We start from the raw sequence: 19,050 nt of genomic DNA on the forward strand, positions 1-19,050 counted from the left end.
TTGTTGTGCCAAGAATGTAGAGAATGAGTGGGCTTTATATAGGCTCAAAATCGTTAATAACAAGGTTAAACTGAGTTAATTTGATTGCTAGTCAAGAGGCTAGTCATAAGGCTTGAAACATGGTTTTGACTAGTTGAATCTCTTTTATGACCAATTAAATTTCTTTGACTCAATTTATAAAATAAAGTTGATATAATACTTATGATTAAATTTGTGACATCATAAATAACAAAACAACATAAAAAAAACATAAACAACATCATGAACATAAATACAAAAACAATTCACCATTTTATTAATAAACAAAAATCGGAAAGGTGTCGAATTAAAAATGGGTCGGGTTTTCGGGTTTTAAAAATGATGAATGTCACACAGTATACCTCCCAAATGTTCAAGGGAGACGCGTTGGAATGGTGGAATACCCTGATTGAGGTCAAGGGTAGATAAAATTTGTATAATTTGGAATGGAAAACGTGTAAAGAGATGATATTGAAGAAATTTTGTCCGATCAACGAGATGGATCAAATTCAAACCAAGCTATGGAATCACAAAGTGGTTGGAACGAATCTCAAGGAATATAATACCAAGTTTCTTGATTACAGTAGGATTGTCCCTCACTTACTCTCGAAATTAATAAAGTGACTCGATACATATACGGACTACCAATCGAGATGCGTGATTTGGCATGTTCTCATATGACATCCACAACAAAATCTGCCATGGAGTTGGCTGAATATTTAATGGATGGAATGATCAAGAATAGGGATGAAAAGAAGAAAGATAATGGGAGATCTACTGTTGGAAGAAAGATGAAGAAGGTAGATAAGAAGGGGGAAGGAACGTTAACGTTTGTGTATTATCGTCCGATTTGCAAGTCTTGTGGTAGGAGACACTTTGGCAGATGTCTTCGACCATCTAAGACCATCACATGTAATTTTTGCAAGAAAATGGGTCATGTTGAAGCCGACTACAAAAGGAAGGCAGTGGTGTGTTTTGATTGTGGGGAGAAAGGGTATTTTAGTACGAAATGCCCGAAGAGAAAACCAACAACAGCAGCGGTTGGTGAAAGTGGTAGCGGTGCCAAGACCGATACCAAGAAAGGAAACGTGCGAGTCTTCATTCTTAATACCCAGAAGGCCGCAGAGACATACCGGACGTGGTCACCGGTACGTTTCATATTAAAAATGTTTATGCTAGGGTTTTGTTTGACTCAGGTGCGAACCAGAGTTTTATAGATTATAAGTTATGTAGTCCATTAAATGAACCTCTACTTAAATTCAATAAGCATTATGAAGTTGAAACTGCTGATGGAAATGTGAGTAGAGTAACCGAAGCTGTATATAATGCCATTATTTCCTTAGCCGATCACATCATACATGTACGATTGTTACCTATGACATTAGCAGGTTTTGATGTAGTTTTAGGTATGGATTGGTTAGCATCTAATCAAGCCCGTATCCTATGTAATGATAAAGCCTTTGACATCCGAACATCTAATAATAAAACCATTTGAATAACCGGTGATAAAGAAGCGTGAAAGGTTGGAATAATTTCTAAGATTAAAGCAAGAAGTTGCCTAGGTAAGGGATGCCTTGCATTCATGGCCTATGTAACTAAAGAACCTGAACCCAATAAAATGGAAGAGGTACTAGTTGTATCTGAATTCAAAGTCGTGTTTCCTGACGAACTACCGAGAATCCCACCAGATCGAGAAGTAGATTTTAGAATTGACCTCATACTAGGAACATCGCCGATAGCACACCCACTGAAATGAAAGAGTTAAAGAAACAATTATATGAACTTTTGGAAAATGGGATTCATACGACCGAGTTTGTCACCATGGGGAGCTCCAATTTTGTTTGTAAAAAAAGAAAGATGGATAGATGAGAATGTGCATAGATTATCGTGAGCTTAATAAGGTTACAATCAAGAACAAATACCCTTTACCAAGAATCGATGATCTGTTTGATCAACTTCAAGGGGCAAGCCATTTTTCCAAAATTGATCTCAGATCAGAATACCATCAATTGAAAGTATAAGAAGAAGATATACCCAAAACCGCATTTAGAACCCGATACGGACATTATGAGTTCACCTTTATACCCTTTGGACTCACTAATGCACCAAAAGCATTCATGGACATGATGAATCGTATTTGCAAACCATATCTTGATAATTTTGTTATCGTATTCATTGATGACATTCTTATTTACTCTAAGTCCAAAGACGATTATCAAGTTCATCTCAAAATCATACTTGTAACCTTAAGGAAAGAGAAGTTGTACGCCAAATTCTCTAAGTGTGAATTTTGGTTACCGGAAGTGCAATTTCTTGATCATATTGTGAACGAAAAAGGTATTCAAGTGACACAACAAAGATTGAAGCGATTACAAAATGGGAGAAACCCAAGACACCAACACAAGTCAGAAGCTTTCTATGATTAGCCGGATATTACCGAAGATTTATTCAAAACTTTTCTAGAATAGATGTTCCATTAACCTCACTTACAAGGAAATGAAACAAGTTTGAATGGGGACCAAAACAGGAAGAAGCATTTGAGACACTCAAACAAAAGTTAACCAAGACACCTATCTTGGCCTTGTCAAAGGGATTGGATAAGTTTATCATATACTGTGATGCTTCGCACACGGGAATGAGATGTGTTCTGATGCAAGGAAAGAAAGTTATCGCATATGCTTCGAGACAATTAAAGGTTCATGAAAATAATTACACCACACACGATCTTGAATTGGGCGCTATAATTTTCGCGTTGAAACTATGGCGACATTATCTGTATGGTGTAAAGTTCACAATATACACTGATCACAAAGGTTTGAAGCATATATTTGATCTAAAGGAATTGAATATGAGACAAAGGCGTTGGATGGAAACTCTCAACGATTACGAAAGTGAGATCATATATCATGAAGGAAAGGCCAACGTAGTGGCTGACGCCTTAAATAGGAAAGAACATGGTAAGTTTAAAAGAGTCTGAACTCTTATATTAGAACTTAGGATTGATTTGTCTAACCCAATTAAAGAAGCTCAAAAGTTAGCACTGGAAGAAGGGAACATTAAAGCCGAGAAAGAAAATGGTACGATCAATCAATTGGTCAAAGGAGATGACGAAATACTTAGACTTGGCAAAAGAATTTGGGTACCGACAATTGGAAACTTAAGAAATAAGATTCTCGAAGAAGCACATATGTCAAAATACATGATACATCTGGGTAGTGACATGATGTATCACAATTTGAAAGACGAGTATTGGTGGATTGGTATAAAGAAGGATATTGATCTATATGTCACAAAATGCCTAACCTATTCTAAAGTAAAAGCCGAACACCAAAAGCCGTTAGGATTATTACAACAACCGAAAATACTAATTTGGAAATGGGATATGATAACCATTGATTTCATCATGAAGTTACCTAAAACTTCTTGTCAAAATGATGCAATATGGGTTATTGTATATAGACTTACCAAGTCTACTCATGTCTTTCCAATATAAGAAACATTCAGCATGGATAAGTTAGCACATTTATACGTCGAAAATATAGTATCTTTACATGGTGTGCTGCTATCCATCATCTCTGATAGAGATAGTCGTTTTACCTCAAACTTGTGGTCAAGCTTTCAAAAAGCTATGGGGACTCGATTAAATTTAAGTATCGCATATCATTCCCAGACATATGGACAAAGTGAACGAATGATTCAAACTTTGGAAGACATGCTTCGTGATGTATAATCGATTTATGAGGGAGTTGGGATACTCATCTTGCTTTAATGGAATTTTTGTAAAACAATAGTTATCATACGAGTATCCAAATGGCACCATTTGAAGCCCTGTATGGACGAAAGTGCAGAACACCTGTATGTTGGTCGGAAACAGGTGATAATCAATTTTCAAAACCCGAAATTGTTCAAAGAACCACTAATCAAATAATACAAATTCGTGAACGATTGAAAGCGGCAAAATATAGACAGAAGAGCTATGCGGAAATCCGCTGTAAACCATTAGAGTTCAAAGAATGCGAGAGAGTACTATTATAAGTTGATGTGCTAGAAACAGACAATTAAATATTAACTAAACTAAACAAGTAATAAAAACAAGACTTAAGACTCAACTACACAAAACACCGGCAAGTGAACCAGTCAGTTGTACTAAAGCTTAAGTAAGTCCGGAATATCGAACCCACATGACTCTATAAATTACGTTAATTAGCTAATTAGACTCGACTTACGACACGACTATTTATTATTAATGTTTTAAGGGGGTTTTTAAACTAATATTAAACTAAGAAATTAAATAAACGAGTAAACTAGAAATAAGCAATAAAACACAAGATCGAAACCAATAAGAGAAGGAATCTACCTAGGTAAGAACCCATGCATCAACAATCATCAAGCAGTGGACAATAACATGATTATGGAAACTGATTTCTAAACATATTCATCTAACAATACCCTAAGGACCCTTGACTGAATCAAACGAAATCCCAAAGAACAATTATTAGATTATTAAGCAATCAGTATTATTGATTTCCGCAAAGTCATCAATTAGAGTTAATTAATAGTATCTAAAGCAAGCAATCTTACGAAACACTAAACCCTAGATAACTTGATAAGCTAACATGACATCATAAACATGGATCAACACAATAAGCAAGAATATTGTCACTACTATCCTAGCATGCAATTTACCAAGACACATGAACAACTCCTCACCTCACAGCTATTGGAATTTAGCTGAACATTCAAAACCCTAACCAACTATCGACTAGCTTCTATGATCTAATTGGCCCATTCAATCACAATAATCAAAACACCAAGTAATGATTAAACATAAACCCTAAATCTTAAGAACACAATCAAGAGATATAAGATCTATGTGAAGCTATACTTAACAATCAATCAAGGTAATAAACATTCATATGCATCATGAAAGCAAAATCAAGTCTTTTACTATTAAAATAACGACACCATAATCAAAACATTACTCCAAAGCAAGAATCAAGTCAACACATGTTCATCAAACCTAGGTAGACATGAAGTCTAGCCTAGAATCAGTATTGAAAACAATCCTAAACAAGTATTAAAAACAAAGAGGAAAGACATGATAAATAATGAACAAGGAACAAAAGTTAGAGCGATAAAACCCTTTGCGATTGATCCTTGGACACCCGGATGAAAGCTTGATAATCCTCCTTGATTCCTAGCCTCAAAACCTTCACAAACCCTTGGAAAATCGGCTCCAATAGTGTCTAACTCGGCTAGGTTTGCAAGAGATGTTTATATAAGCGATTAACGGGCTTGGACTTGCAAAGATGGCTGACCAGGGAGCCCTAGGCGCCGCGCGAAGGCATATTGCCTTTTGCCTTAGCGCGGCGTGACTTGCTTTTTTTTACCAGAAGGCCTAGGCGCCCCGCGACCGCCTTAGCCCTTTGCCTTCGCGGGGCGCGGCGCCCATATGAGTCGCCTACGAATTTTTGCTTGTTATTTGTTATAAAATCATCTTAGATCTCTTTCTTGAACATAAAGTAACGTTAAGAACCTTCTAGATCGTCTTTTCTTTGACTTTCAAACCACCATCTACATGAACATAAATCAAAACTCATAAGTGAAGTAATCATGTAACCAATGATGAGCAAAACGAGCATAAACTTCGCATGAAATGATAGAAAGAATTAAGTTTAACATGCAAGACACCAAAAAATATAAAACACGATAAACATGTAACATCCTGAAATTTTAATGTTGAATAAAGAAAGCTATGTTTAGTGATTTCGCGTTACTAATTATTTAATATCGAGTAAGGAGCGGATCATGGACTTAGATTAATTAAGATGGGTTAAATGAGAATGGGCCTTAGGTCCATGGGCTTTAAGGGATATAAATATCCCCTAAACCCTAAAAACATCACTCATTCCATCTTATTCTCTAACACTCCAAAACACACCCACACCACACACACCGCCGGCGGCCGAGGGAGAGGAACGAACAAGATCCGAGAGAGGGTGAGCGATTAGCTGTGATTAAACAAGTTAAACGAGATCCAAACAAGCTCAAAAAGGTATGATTCTTGATCTTTGAAGTTTAAAGATCCAAGCTTTATAGTGTTTATACGACCGAAAACGGTTGGGGAGCGTAGTGGGTGATGTCGAACCATAACAAGGGTGTTAAAATCGCCAAAAATGCTTGATAGAAACCAAACAGCGGCTGAACTGGGCAACTTCGCCTTCAAAGCGATAACTTCGCCTTCAAAGCGATAACTTCGCCTGAGGCCAAGTTCGCCTAATTGATAACTTCGCTTACGGCCAAGTTCGCCTAACTGGTAACTTCGCCTGAGGCCAAGTTCGCCTAATTGATAACTTCGCTTACGGCCAAGTTCGCCTAACTGGTAACTTTGCCTAAGGCCAAGTTCGCCTAATTGATAACTTCGCTTACGGCCAAGTTCGCCTAACTGGTAACTTCGCCTGAGGCCAAGTTCGCGTAATTGATAACTTCGCTTACGGCCAAGTTCGCCTAACTGATAACTTCGCCTAAAGCTAAGTTCGCTTAAGGTTTAACTTCACTTAAAGCTAAGTTCGCCTAAAGTTTAACTTCGCTTAAAGTCAAGTTCGATTAGGAAATAAATTAAAAACCTAATGAAAAATGTGTTAAGACAGTTAATGGAAATAAAATTTTTCCAAGCTGACCTGGCAGCTCGACCCCAGCCAGGGGCTCTGCCCCTTGGACCCTGCTAGGGGCTGCCGCCCCTAGACCCCGCTGCCAGGGGCGCTGCCCCCCGGACCCCCGTTCGTTGTGGGTCATATAAAGATAGAAATACAATATGAGTAGTGATAGTTAATTGATACGTATACTTGTTATACAGTCAGCCGTGCACAACTGAAGAAAGGGATTACGATTAACGGTGAACGTAACCGTGTTCAGGTGAGTTTCTAGCCCCATTCTTTGTTATGTTTTCGGGGCTGTGTGCATACTCGATGTGTTTTCAGGTAAGTGTATGCCATATGTGATATATGTGATATGTATGAATGATTGCTTGATGGTACGTGAACGATCTTCGGATATTGCATGTACCGTCAGGTTGTAACGCTATGTATAAGGTAAGTATGATATGTATGCTTATGTGTATGAACGTAATAAAGTTAATAAAAGATGGAAAAGATGGTTGTATGGTTATATGGTTACGAAAAGGGTACCGAGCCCTAATAATACTCGAGGTATGATGTATGGTTGTATGGTAACGAAGAGGGAATCGAACCCTACTAATATTCGAGAACTAGGGACCAGACCCTTATAATATCTGTGATGTTAGGGACCAGACCTTTATAATATATGTGATGTTAGGGACCAGACCCTTATAATATCTGTGAGGTTATAGGGCGAAAGGCTCTTTAAAACGTATGATTATGTATGTAAAGAAAGTACGAAGGTAAGAATGAAAGTAGATGCACTTAGGTGTGTATGAAAGAAAGTTAAGAGGTTAAGTATGAAATGTAAGAATGTATTGTATGATTATGTGATTAACTAGAACTCACTCAGCGTAGCTGACTTTTAGTATGCACGCAGGTGAGTAGGATGAGGCAGCTCGCTTGAGGAGACACGTGGCACTGAATAAGAGGCTGGCATCGAAAGACTCAAGACGTTTAAGTTTAATGTTTCGTTTATTTTGAAAGACGAAATGATATATTAAGACAAGACGTGTTTTGTTATGAAATGTTTTATGAAAGTTTTTAAATTCCGCGAATGTTTTAATTAACTCTGATATTTAGAACTGTGTTTATGAGTAAATCCAACACGAAAGTAGGGTTACCGGTGACGGGGCCTTACAAAACATAACATACTTGACTCAAAACATAAAATAAAGAAAGATAAACGAAACACGAATCAGACCGAACTCAAAACATTAAAGAAACACAACTTTACACGGGATTCAAGATGTATAAATACATGTATATCATAAGTATCACCTTGGAAAGGTGTAGTATGTTTCAGAAAGAAAGTGAAATTGAGTCCACGTTTCGTTGGACCATTCAAAATACTCGAAAGAGTTGGACCAGTTGCTTACCGACTGGAATTACCTGAGGAAATGAAGTGCATTCACGATGTATTTCATGTATCGAATCTACGCAAGTATTTAGCTGACGAAACCCTTGCCATGCCGTTAAAAGACGTTAAAGTCAACGAGAAGCATAAGTTTGTAGAACAACCAATTCAAAATGAATATAGCATGATCAAGTTCCTCAAACGCAAGCGACTCAAGTTACTGAAAGTCAAATGGGATTCAAGACGAGGACCCGAGTATACGTGGGAGCTCGAGTCAGAAATGAAGAAGAAATATCACTATGTGTTTCAATAAAATCTCAAGGACGAGATTATTCAAAAGGTGGGGAGGATGTAACACCACCTAATCGACCCTATTAGAATTTAGCCTTTTATACCATACTCATAAAGTTTAGGGACTAGCTTAAAAATCCTGAAAACTTCATCCATCGCGATACGCGATGGGATAAGCATCAAGACCATCGCGTAACGCTATGGACTTGCACAAAAGTCAAAGTCTGGGCGGCCTTACTATACGGGATGGCCTAAACCTATAGGATCATCGCGTATCCCAATGACCTCATTAAGCAACCGGTACACGTGTCCAACCACGTGTCAAAACGAGGCACGAATTGACAGGCCACGTGTCACAACCTGGTAAGGCGGTGTAAAATGCGACGTCGCGCTATGCGACGGAGCTAAAAGAACCCCCTCGCGTATCGCTATGGGTTACGAAATCCGCCTATAAAAGGGGGTGACGGGCATTAAGGTATTCTCATCCCAATTCACTTCCACTTTCACATAGTTAACATAGGGAATCGTGTCTGATTGCCGTGACGTGCTGACGTTTCGTTTTCTCGAAGTTTGTGCAAGTCTAGAAGTTAGAAACGAGTTATCAATCAGTTAAGCGAGTTAGATCAAGCCTCTACCCGTTAAGTTTACTCTTATCTTATTATTATCATTCTGAGTATCAGTGCTAAGGTAGGAGTTATGTTTAAGTTATTTAATTTATAGCTTAGATATCAATCGAGGCTATGACCTTTAACCTTGAAAAGTATTTCATAAACATTCAACGAGTTTTCATAAACGTTACTTCTTGATGAAGTAATATTAACAAAGGATAAATTTTGACTGGCGTGTAGTAAACTGTAAAGGTGATATCACTAGTAGTGAGTTTCTTGCCTTAGGAAAAGTAATTCGTACAAATCCAAATCAACCGTGGGACCCGTTTACTTACCTGGAGAAACTCACCAATGTGTTAAAACCTATTAAGCCAAAGCATGCTATATCAAACGTTACATAAAACAAAGTGTTTTCATTCACAAACAAAGTTGTAAACTATTTCAAGGTTAAGCTTATGAGTAATAGCTTAATCAATAAACATCATTCAAATATTTATACAAACCTATTTATGTATAGGTTAATATCATTCTCATTCACAATCAAGGTTTCAAACGCCCATTGACGGTACAGGTGAATACGTTAACCTTTACAAATCAGTCAAAACATATTTATACTAAATAAGATGAACGGCTTGTTTGTCTTAAAGAGTCAGTCAACGTTTACATGAGACTGTGATCTCTATAACGTTATAATACAAGATAGAAAATAAAAGCAACTTGACCTATTACACATGTGTCTGGATCCAAACATAGTTGTTCAGCCTAAATAGTCTAAGGCTACGTGGCCGTGGGATAACAGTCATAACTAGTTCTCCATTAGAGGCTATATGGCTCGGGGAACACTTTTGTGTCTGTATGGTAGTGATACAAATCCCGGAAGAAGAAATACTTCTACTAAGCTTGTACAGAAAACTATATTTGTATTGTACTCCCTCCGTCACATTATAAGTGTCCTAGTTTGACTTTTCAAGTCTTTCTTTTGCAATCTTGACCGTAAATATTTTTGTTCGTGTCATATAATACTTGATGAAAATTATATCAATGTAAAATACATTTAAAACCCAATCCGTTCATGTATTTTACATCAAGTATTATATAACACAATAAAAAATATTGTCGGTTAAAGTTAAATGAGAAAGACTTGAAAAATCAAATTAGGACACTTATAATGGGACGGAGGGAGTAACTGTTATTCAATTATTTTTGGAGTCATACGTGTTCACCAGCACATAGCTGACGTATTTTTCCAACCCAATGCAGGTAATTAAGTAATAATAAGAAGTAGCAAGGAATGCAGTCATCATGGAGTTAGAAGCGCGTTACAAGATGGCTCGACTTTTGATATTAAAATCCTTGTAATATAAAACACATATTTTGTAAACGAATACTTGGGTATTTAATTCCCAAGTAAATTTTAAATGTAAATTAATATTATATCAACTTAAATTCTTACGTTATAATTAATTCATAAACTCTTATGTATTTACAAAACAGGTACCAACTATTGGTCACACGCCCAGACTCTAAGTCGGGCTGTGACATGACGGCGCTGGAATCGAAGAAAAACCTTAAAAACGGGTGAGGGAGGGGCTGGCCTACACTTATACGCCGTATAAATGCAACGTGTAAGTTGAGCAGCGCATAAGTGTAGGTCACGTATAAGTGAGACTAGCGTGTGAGTAGACGCAACGTATAAGTGTGCATGCACCATATATGTGTGGCCAGCGTGTAAGTATAGAACGCATTAGTCCCTTATGCGTGTAACTTATACGCAACGTATAAGTTATAACTTATACAAACGTATAAGCTTACACACTAAAATGACTTATACGGGGAGAAACTTATACACCAACGACTTATACGTTGAACAACTTATACGCTAGGAGGAACTTATACGGCCATGAACTTATACGGGATTAAAGTGATTTTACGAATAAACGAACGATAAACAGCGATACGTACGTAAACGATAAACATGAACTTATATGATGTATGAACTAAAGATAATTAATTAATTAATTAACCCCAGCCATGGGCCCTTCCCCTTGGACCCCGCTAGGGGCGGCAGCCCCTAGAGCCCCGCTGCCAGTGGAGCTGCCCCCGACCCCGTAGCTGGCGGATACAACAACCTAGAAATATGATATGGATAGGGCTAGTTAATTGATACATGTAATTGTTATACATTTAGCCGCGCCCAATTAAGGAAAGTAGTTACCATTAACTTTGAAAGATTTGATGATGTCAAGATGACATCTTCCATTTCAAATTACGGATGTCATGAAAATACATTTTGACATATAGGGGGTAGCCTACGTTGGAAATTGTGACCTGCCAGTCAAACTGACGGATCACAAATATTAACATCCGCCATTTCAAATGGCGGAACACAAATAAATTATCGTGATCAGCCATTTGAAATGGCGGAACACCCGATAGTCGTCCACCTCACCAGACAAGATCTGACATGGCCTACATTTTGTCTGACATCCGCCATTTCAAATGGCGGATTTCCCAGTTACCTAATACAATATTTCTCTCTTATAGAAACCATTTTATCCTTAAATTTCTTCCTAATTTCAATTTTTTTCCCTTATTAGCGGGGAGGGAAAGGGCACCGCTCCTCACCACTTGCCGCTCACCCATCACCGGCCACCCATCACCGCAACGAGGGAATATGGACGTAGTTGCCTCCCTCTGCCTCAACATCTCGTTAAACCCTCGCTTTTGTCACTCCTTTTCCTCAGTTCCCTTCACCGTAGCGTGATATCTTTACGTAGTACTGCTTCTCCCTCCCCGCAAGAACTCCATCGGGACAACCATCTCATCGCAATGGGTAGTGATGTGGTTTCTACGCTCACTTGTCTTAGTTCTCTAAATTTTCACATATGTATTCATGCGATACTTTTTTTTACCATCGAATCTAATTCATTTAGAGAAAAGATATATATATTTTAACGTAACAAATTTTACTGTTTTTTTTTGCATTAATTAAATAACAAACATATTACACGTGTATGAACTAGATGGACATATAACGTACTACTCCCACATGATAACGTGACAGAAAAGGCCAACATGACTCAATTAGTTTAAAAGGACATCAACCAAAACCTGGAAACACTCATTCAGTGCGTCTCCCATTATCTGGCGATCTTGTCACCTCAACTTGTAAGTTTCCTCATCATTTATTATTTATTATTATTCATACATGCATACCAATTTTCATTTCCGACTGTTGGTGATATATGCATATGCATATACTAGTTAAGAGACTACAGCTAGCATACTCCATAGTTAGTATTCCTCAACCACCGACCACCATATTTTTATACCGTAACGGCCATCACAGCACGACTGTCATCGCAACCCACCACCATATTGCTAGCCACCATAATATCTCGTCATCACCTTGTGGGCGGGTGATGGTGACATGGTCTAATAATGGTGTGCATGATTGTCTCTGAGAAATGCTAAAAAAGATTGTACCAAATGTGAGTATAAATTTGGTTCTTAAGTAAATAACAATCAAATAATTAACCCTAAATTTTATAAAACAACTAAACCAAAGTTTATAAAAGTGAACATATAACTGAACCAAAATTTTATAAAACTAAACGTATAAATAACAACTAAACATAAATAACAATCAAACAATTAACCATAAATTTTATGAAACTAAGCATATACGGAGTAAATAACAACTATCTATTTGTTTAATGGCATTAAGATTTCATATTTCAGTGAAAAACTGAAAAACCTAATTTTGGAGTAGCGACTGGTGTACTAGCTGAGGCAAGATCCGGAACCGGTGGAGGATGTGAGGGTGTTTTGTTTCGCGTTCGTCGTTTGTCTAAAATATGATCGTCTCCTTATCTTTATCCCGCCTTAATATTTTCAAATGATCAAATCACCAACATAATGAAATATATTACAATTTTAAACTTGTATTTATGTAAATTAGCAATTAAATATGTATTCATATCAAGTTAATTATCAAGAATCAGAGGTCAGAAAAATACATAAAAAAATATGTAAAACTTACTAAGAGGCTGTTTGTTAGCCTCTTAATGGTTATCTTAATGGTTCATAACCTCTTAATGATTAAGAGACAGGCTTAAGTCTAATTGGTTAAAAAATAACATTTTAATGACCATTAAGAAACTACCATATTGAGATGTTCAATTGTAAATTATTGGACTACAAATCTTTCGATTGTAAATGATTGTTCAAACTTCCAAGATGGTGAATGGTTTATATATGGTCGATCAGTCGATGCAATCACTAGAGATGCATAAATCGGGTTTTTTAAATACCCAGGTACCGGTATGGAACCGGGTTAGGGTATGACCGGGTACGGGTAATAATCGGGTCAGGTTCGGGTCATGTATTGTCTCTAAAAACCATACCCTATTAATCGGGTTCGGGTCGTGTATAACACTGGGTATTCTAAAACCGGGTATTTGAAAACCTTATTATTGGGTATTGAAAAAACCCTATTTACGGGTTTTTTCGAGATTTTTTCCGTGTATTTTTCGGGTATAGATTGGATTTTTTAAAAGTTTGCAATTTTTAGGAGTATTTTTCGGGTATTTTTAAGGTATTTTTCGAGTATACATCGGGTATTTGAAATACCCCGGTACCGGGTATGGAACCGGTTCGGGTTTTTTGAGTATTACCGGGTACAAATCGGGTCCGGTTCGGGTTCGGGTTTTAGTTTCGGGAATTAAAAAAACCGGTTCCTGGTTTTTACTTCGAGTCCGGTTTCGGGTTCGGGTTTTTTTTTCACCTCTAGCAGTCACGTTGCGAGTTGCGAAGATGGGAAGTCCGATTCAAAAGTCGGGCAGTGAGAGGTGGACTCAAACTTACGTTGATGGTTACGGGCTATGGCCAATCAAAATTATATCTTGGGCACTAGGGCATGGTGGAGATTTGGGCTCAGAGAGCAATAAATTATGAGTCTTATTGCGGGCCACCCTACCTTTAACTTAAACACGCCTCAACGTAGGGTGTTTCCCATTACACTTATGTCCCGCCTATGACCACATTTTCAACATGTAAACATGTTAGAATATTCACAATCCATCCATTAAATTTAGTTGGTGTGGGGTTTTATAATATAGGGAGTGGTTGAGGTGTTATTAGAAGACAAGAGAGAAAATATAATAATTTTTTTGTATATTTGAAAAGTTTCTGTATGATCCTATGATTTTTTTTAATATATTTTGAAAGTAGTTGCAAGTGAATGAGAGAGATATACTTATATTAAATATATAAAAAATATTATTTAATTAAGAATGAGAGAAAAAATGTAGTATGTTTTAGTGTAATTTTGAATTTGAAAATAGAGGAAGAGATGAGAATACTCTTAGAAGTCATCTTCATCCTTACAATTTAACTAAAAAACTAAATTACATATTTCGATTTAATCAACTTTAAAAAGCTTTATGCATCTCCGAATATTCATCTTCTATTCAATTAAAAATACTTATTTATTCTAGTTTTATTACATTTTTTTTTCTTCCACTAAAAAAATATAAAAAAAACTGATAGTGGTAAATAGTTGAACATCAAATTTGAAATTTACTATTTATTTCCCATAAAATTTGAAGTTGGATAATGGGGGAAAACTAACTATGTATAAAGATACAAGAAGTATGTGATTTCTTTCAATTAAAGATGGGGACACGTACAATTCATAAATAAGGATGCTGATGTGATTTCTTAGATTAAGTGAGTAAGTGAATTGACTTGTTTTGTTAAATGTGTTTGGGTCAATATTAACGGATTAACCCAAAGAATACTCACTAATTAAATAGTTTATACATGCCAATGATCTCCAACCCAAGTGGTTAAGGTTAGACATCAAAAGACTTCATTTTTTTCTATACTATTCTTGGCCCTAACGATAAGAGAACGATCAAGCAGAAAGAGCATAAGGAAGGTACAGCCCAACTATGCCAATGATCTCTAACCCAAGTGAAAATCCCTGACCCAAACTTAATTTTAAAAAAGGTGGAGCTCTTGAGTTCAAGTTTTACACGTGAACAAAAAAAATAGGGGGGGAGGGGACCATGTTGGGTCAGGGATTTTCACATTTATAGTGGTTTTCTTCCTTAGTATGGAATAGATATATGATCGGATGGGTGGCCCGTCAGTGAGATCGTTCAAAAAATAAATAAATAGTTCATACAGGCAACAATAGCTGCATGTCAGTATCAGACAGTGCCGATTTGATGACTAGATAGTAGCAGTGGTCTTTCGCTCATGGAGGTTTACGATTGCGTATAGTCGTCGAGGTAAATAAGGCTTGTTTGCATGGAGGAGTATGAGGTAGATTGAAATATGGATTCCGGAAAATAGGGGCCTTTTGTTCTCAAGAATTATTATTCATTTTTTTTTCCATCTGACTCCAATTAGAAATTATGATAATGATACTTCGAAAACAGGAGCACATTAAAATTATGAGCTAGCTTATGAATAATAGTTCAAAATAGGTAAAACCAGACTGTTTGATCTGTTGGTTAGAGACAGTTGATATCAATTTTTTTTCTTTTTAAAGCGTGTGTTAGAGATGATATTAATCAGGTTATTAAATTACTTCATTTTACAAATTTAATTCTAAAATAGACTATTGTCATGACGTGCCTCAGTTCCAACTCAAACCTTTTTAAATTTAATATCGTGCCTTTTTTTATTATTATTATTGTACTTTTTTGTAAATAAACCTCATATGTTAATATAAATTTATTAGGAAATCTGCAGCTTCACTCTTACTTTATAATTTATCAGTTTCAGGATGGATTATGGAATGAAGGCAAAGCTTCTTCAACATGAAGAAGAAGAAGAAGAAGAAGAAGAAGACGGTGATCTAAAACGCAGGATATGGGACGAATCAAAAAAGATTTGGAGGGTTGCATTGCCAAGCATCATAGCAAGGGTTACTTCATTCGGAACTCTCGTTGTCACCCAGTCATTTATCGGCCACATCAGCGACATAGATCTTGCAGGCTACGCTCTTGTTCAAACACTTGCCATTCGATTTATCAACGGATTACTTGTAAGCTCACCGTAGTCTGAATGCATCTGTGTCATTAGTAACAAAGACATAAAATTTAAATTGAGAAATATTGTCTATATTCCAGGTGGGAATGTCTAGCGCAACCGAAACCCTTTGCGGTCAATCATTTGGAGCCGGCCAACACCACATGATGGGCATTCACTTGCAACGATCATGGGTCATTGACTTGATTACGATAACCATTTTGCTCCCGATCTTGATCTTTGGCACCCAAATCTTCAAACTCTTGGGTGAGGAAGAATCGATAGCAAACAGTGGCGGATACATATCTTTATGGTTCATCCCTTTTATCTATAACTATGTTTTTAGCCTCACTATACAAATGTACCTACAAGCACAAGTAAAGAACATGATTATAGCATGGCTTGCCACTTTTCAGTTCTTTATCCACATATTATTGTCAATACTTTTCGTGCATAAGCTGAACATGGGGGTCGCGGGTGCCATGATTGCATTATCTACAACTTCGTGGTTGCTTGTGATCGGAGAATTCATTTACATTTTTGGAGGATGGTGTCCTCATTCATGGAAAGGGTTTACAATAGCTGCATTTAAGGATCTTGTTCCTGCTGTGAAGCTCTCAATATCCTCTGGTGTGATGGTCTGGTAAGGATATTTAACACCCCTACACCGGACCCAATCTCTTTGTGACCATTTTTATTATTGTGTAGTTTGGAGTTCTGGTACAATGCTGTTCTAGTATTGCTTGCTGGATACACAGAAGATGCTGGGGTTGCAATATCCGCCTTCTCCATTTGGTATCAACTCGATCGTGCTACTATTTCTCCTGTTTTGATCAATTTTAGACGGAAATAGAACTCGTGTTTTGCTTCTATTTTTGCAGCCTGAACATTAACATGTGGGAGTTTACGATAAGTCTCGCTTTCTTAGGCGCCGCGTGGTAAGAGATCAACGATTCCTTTCAGAATTTTCCAATAAATACACTCTTTTAAAAACGGTTTAGTTCGTGTAGTAGTGATTCCCTAAGGGTTAACGATCAGAACCTCATAAATTGTTTATTTTTAATATGATATTTTCATACAAAGGTCGCTAGGCGGACCCTAGCTAGGCGGCCGACTGGGGAGTTGGGTGTACCCGGAGTACTCGGGGAGTACTCGGAAATGGTAAATATGAAGCAAATTAGTTTTTGGAGATTACTTATATGTCAAATATAATACGTTTGCTAATATTCATAACAAAATAAGTGAATAGCAATATAAATAATAGAAATACTCTTAAACTAAATTATTCTAAAAGTTGCTAAACATTAATTAAAAAATATATATTTTTTCTTTAATATTACAGAAATACGAATTATGTTTTATTTTCTTAAAGTCAAAATCGGCCCAAGTTAACCAACTAGATGTGATTTTGGCTGAGGTTGACCAACTTTGACCGCTTCTTAGTAACTAGGCGGAGTTAAAGAAACTCGTCTAGGCAACATACCTTGTAGCGAGTACTCGGGGTGTATTCGGCCTTGTGGACCTACTTTTACAACATTGCATACATTGTAATATCTTTTTTTTTCTATATATGACTAATGGGACTTCTGTTGTGACTTGAACATGTTTAAAGTGTTCGGGTGGCAAATGAATTAGGGCGAGGAAATGCTAAAGCAGTAAGGTTTTCCGTAGATGTCTTGTTGGGGACTTCCATTGCGATAGGGGTGTTCTTCTTTGTTCTGTGTTTGGTGTTTCGGAGAAAACTTGCATACTTGTTTACGGATGACGTTAGAGTTGCAGATACAGTCTCTGATCTTTCTTTGCTACTCTCCTTTTCGGTTCTGTTAAACAGTATATATCCTATACTCTCAGGTAACTTCTTTTCATAGCCCGCACACTTCACACATACCATTTTCGGAAAGTTTACGTGTTTTTGAGTAAAACAACATTTTGTCACCGAGAAGGGGTGGCGATTGGAGCAGGTATGCAGGCAACTGTGGCAGTCATAAACCTCGTTAGCTATTACTTGATTGGTATCCCATTTGGAGCTTTGCTCGGATATACAACGTCTCTTCAAGTTAAGGTACGTTATGTATAAAATGTTATCGTTTAGAAACCAAAGTCTTGTTTTTAAATTTATGTATGATAATAAATTGTAATTGCTTGATAGGGTATATGGATCGGAATGATAGGAGGTATTGTAGCGCAAACTATTACCCTTGTATATATGATCATTTGGAGAACAAACTGGGATGATGAGGTAACTAAGTTCACAATAATTTAATAACTGGACTTAGATTTTTTATGATTTACCGAAATTTCGTATAGATCGAGGCATCAATTAGTTCCGCTTTGCTAACCGTAGGTTAAGAAGGTTTCGGAACGTCTCGGTAAATTCTACTTGAAATCAGATGGAAACTATGAGCAACTTTCTAACTAGTCGACTACGAAAGCTTCCACAGGTGTGTTTGTATGTAAAGAGGTTTGAATAAATTATATGAAATAAGAGAACTAGATAACGCTCGTGTTAAGTCTATATGCAAATTAACTAATAACAACTAAATTGTAACATCTTGTTTTGTGAGTAAAAATAAAATATTTAAAACTTATGTTTGAAATATTGTTAGACAAGTAAATGTCGGGTGAAATGACTCATTCAAATATGATGTGTGTAAACGAGCGTCCGATGGCATTGAATATCATTTACAAGATACATTATAAATATTAATAATAATTATTAATATTATTAAAAAGAGCAAACATAAAAATTAAAGTGCGCGCGTGAGTGTGATTTAGTGTAGCAATAATAATATTGCTGTTTTTGGCATAAAAATTTTATTATAATAAAAGGCTACTAACTCTTGTCATTTGTTAAGCTTATAGCCCTCCTCACATTTTTTCAACAAAATTTCATATATGGTCCTTATTTTTTAAGTCAATTCAACATATGAATCCAAGTTTTTGATTATTAAATATAAATACTAACTGTTTCATTCATTAACATTAATGGTGAAATAAGGAAATATCAAAATTGAAATGCAAACGTCAGCGATAACATCGATTCATTATTGAAATTAAC

At 36.6% G+C, this 19,050-nt stretch overlaps 1 protein-coding gene across 1 annotated transcript; it reads left to right on the top strand.

Moving 5' to 3' along the window:
* Nucleotides 1–15,747: 15,747 nt before the first annotated feature.
* Nucleotides 15,748–18,411, top strand: LOC143588867 (protein DETOXIFICATION 24-like). Its single transcript, XM_077069773.1, has 8 exons — nt 15,748–16,008; nt 16,094–16,635; nt 16,701–16,787; nt 16,874–16,930; nt 17,605–17,843; nt 17,936–18,054; nt 18,142–18,231; nt 18,337–18,411. The coding sequence occupies exons 1-8, from the start codon at nt 15,748–15,750 to the stop codon at nt 18,409–18,411; spliced, it is 1,470 nt and encodes a 489-aa protein (XP_076925888.1).
* Nucleotides 18,412–19,050: the final 639 nt, after the last annotated feature.

This window comes from Bidens hawaiensis, unplaced genomic scaffold (genome assembly GCF_021521415.1).
Source record: "Bidens hawaiensis isolate Kalapana, Puna unplaced genomic scaffold, B.hawaiensis_p1.1 tig00036836_1, whole genome shotgun sequence".
Lineage (NCBI taxonomy): Eukaryota > Viridiplantae > Streptophyta > Magnoliopsida > Asterales > Asteraceae > Bidens > Bidens hawaiensis.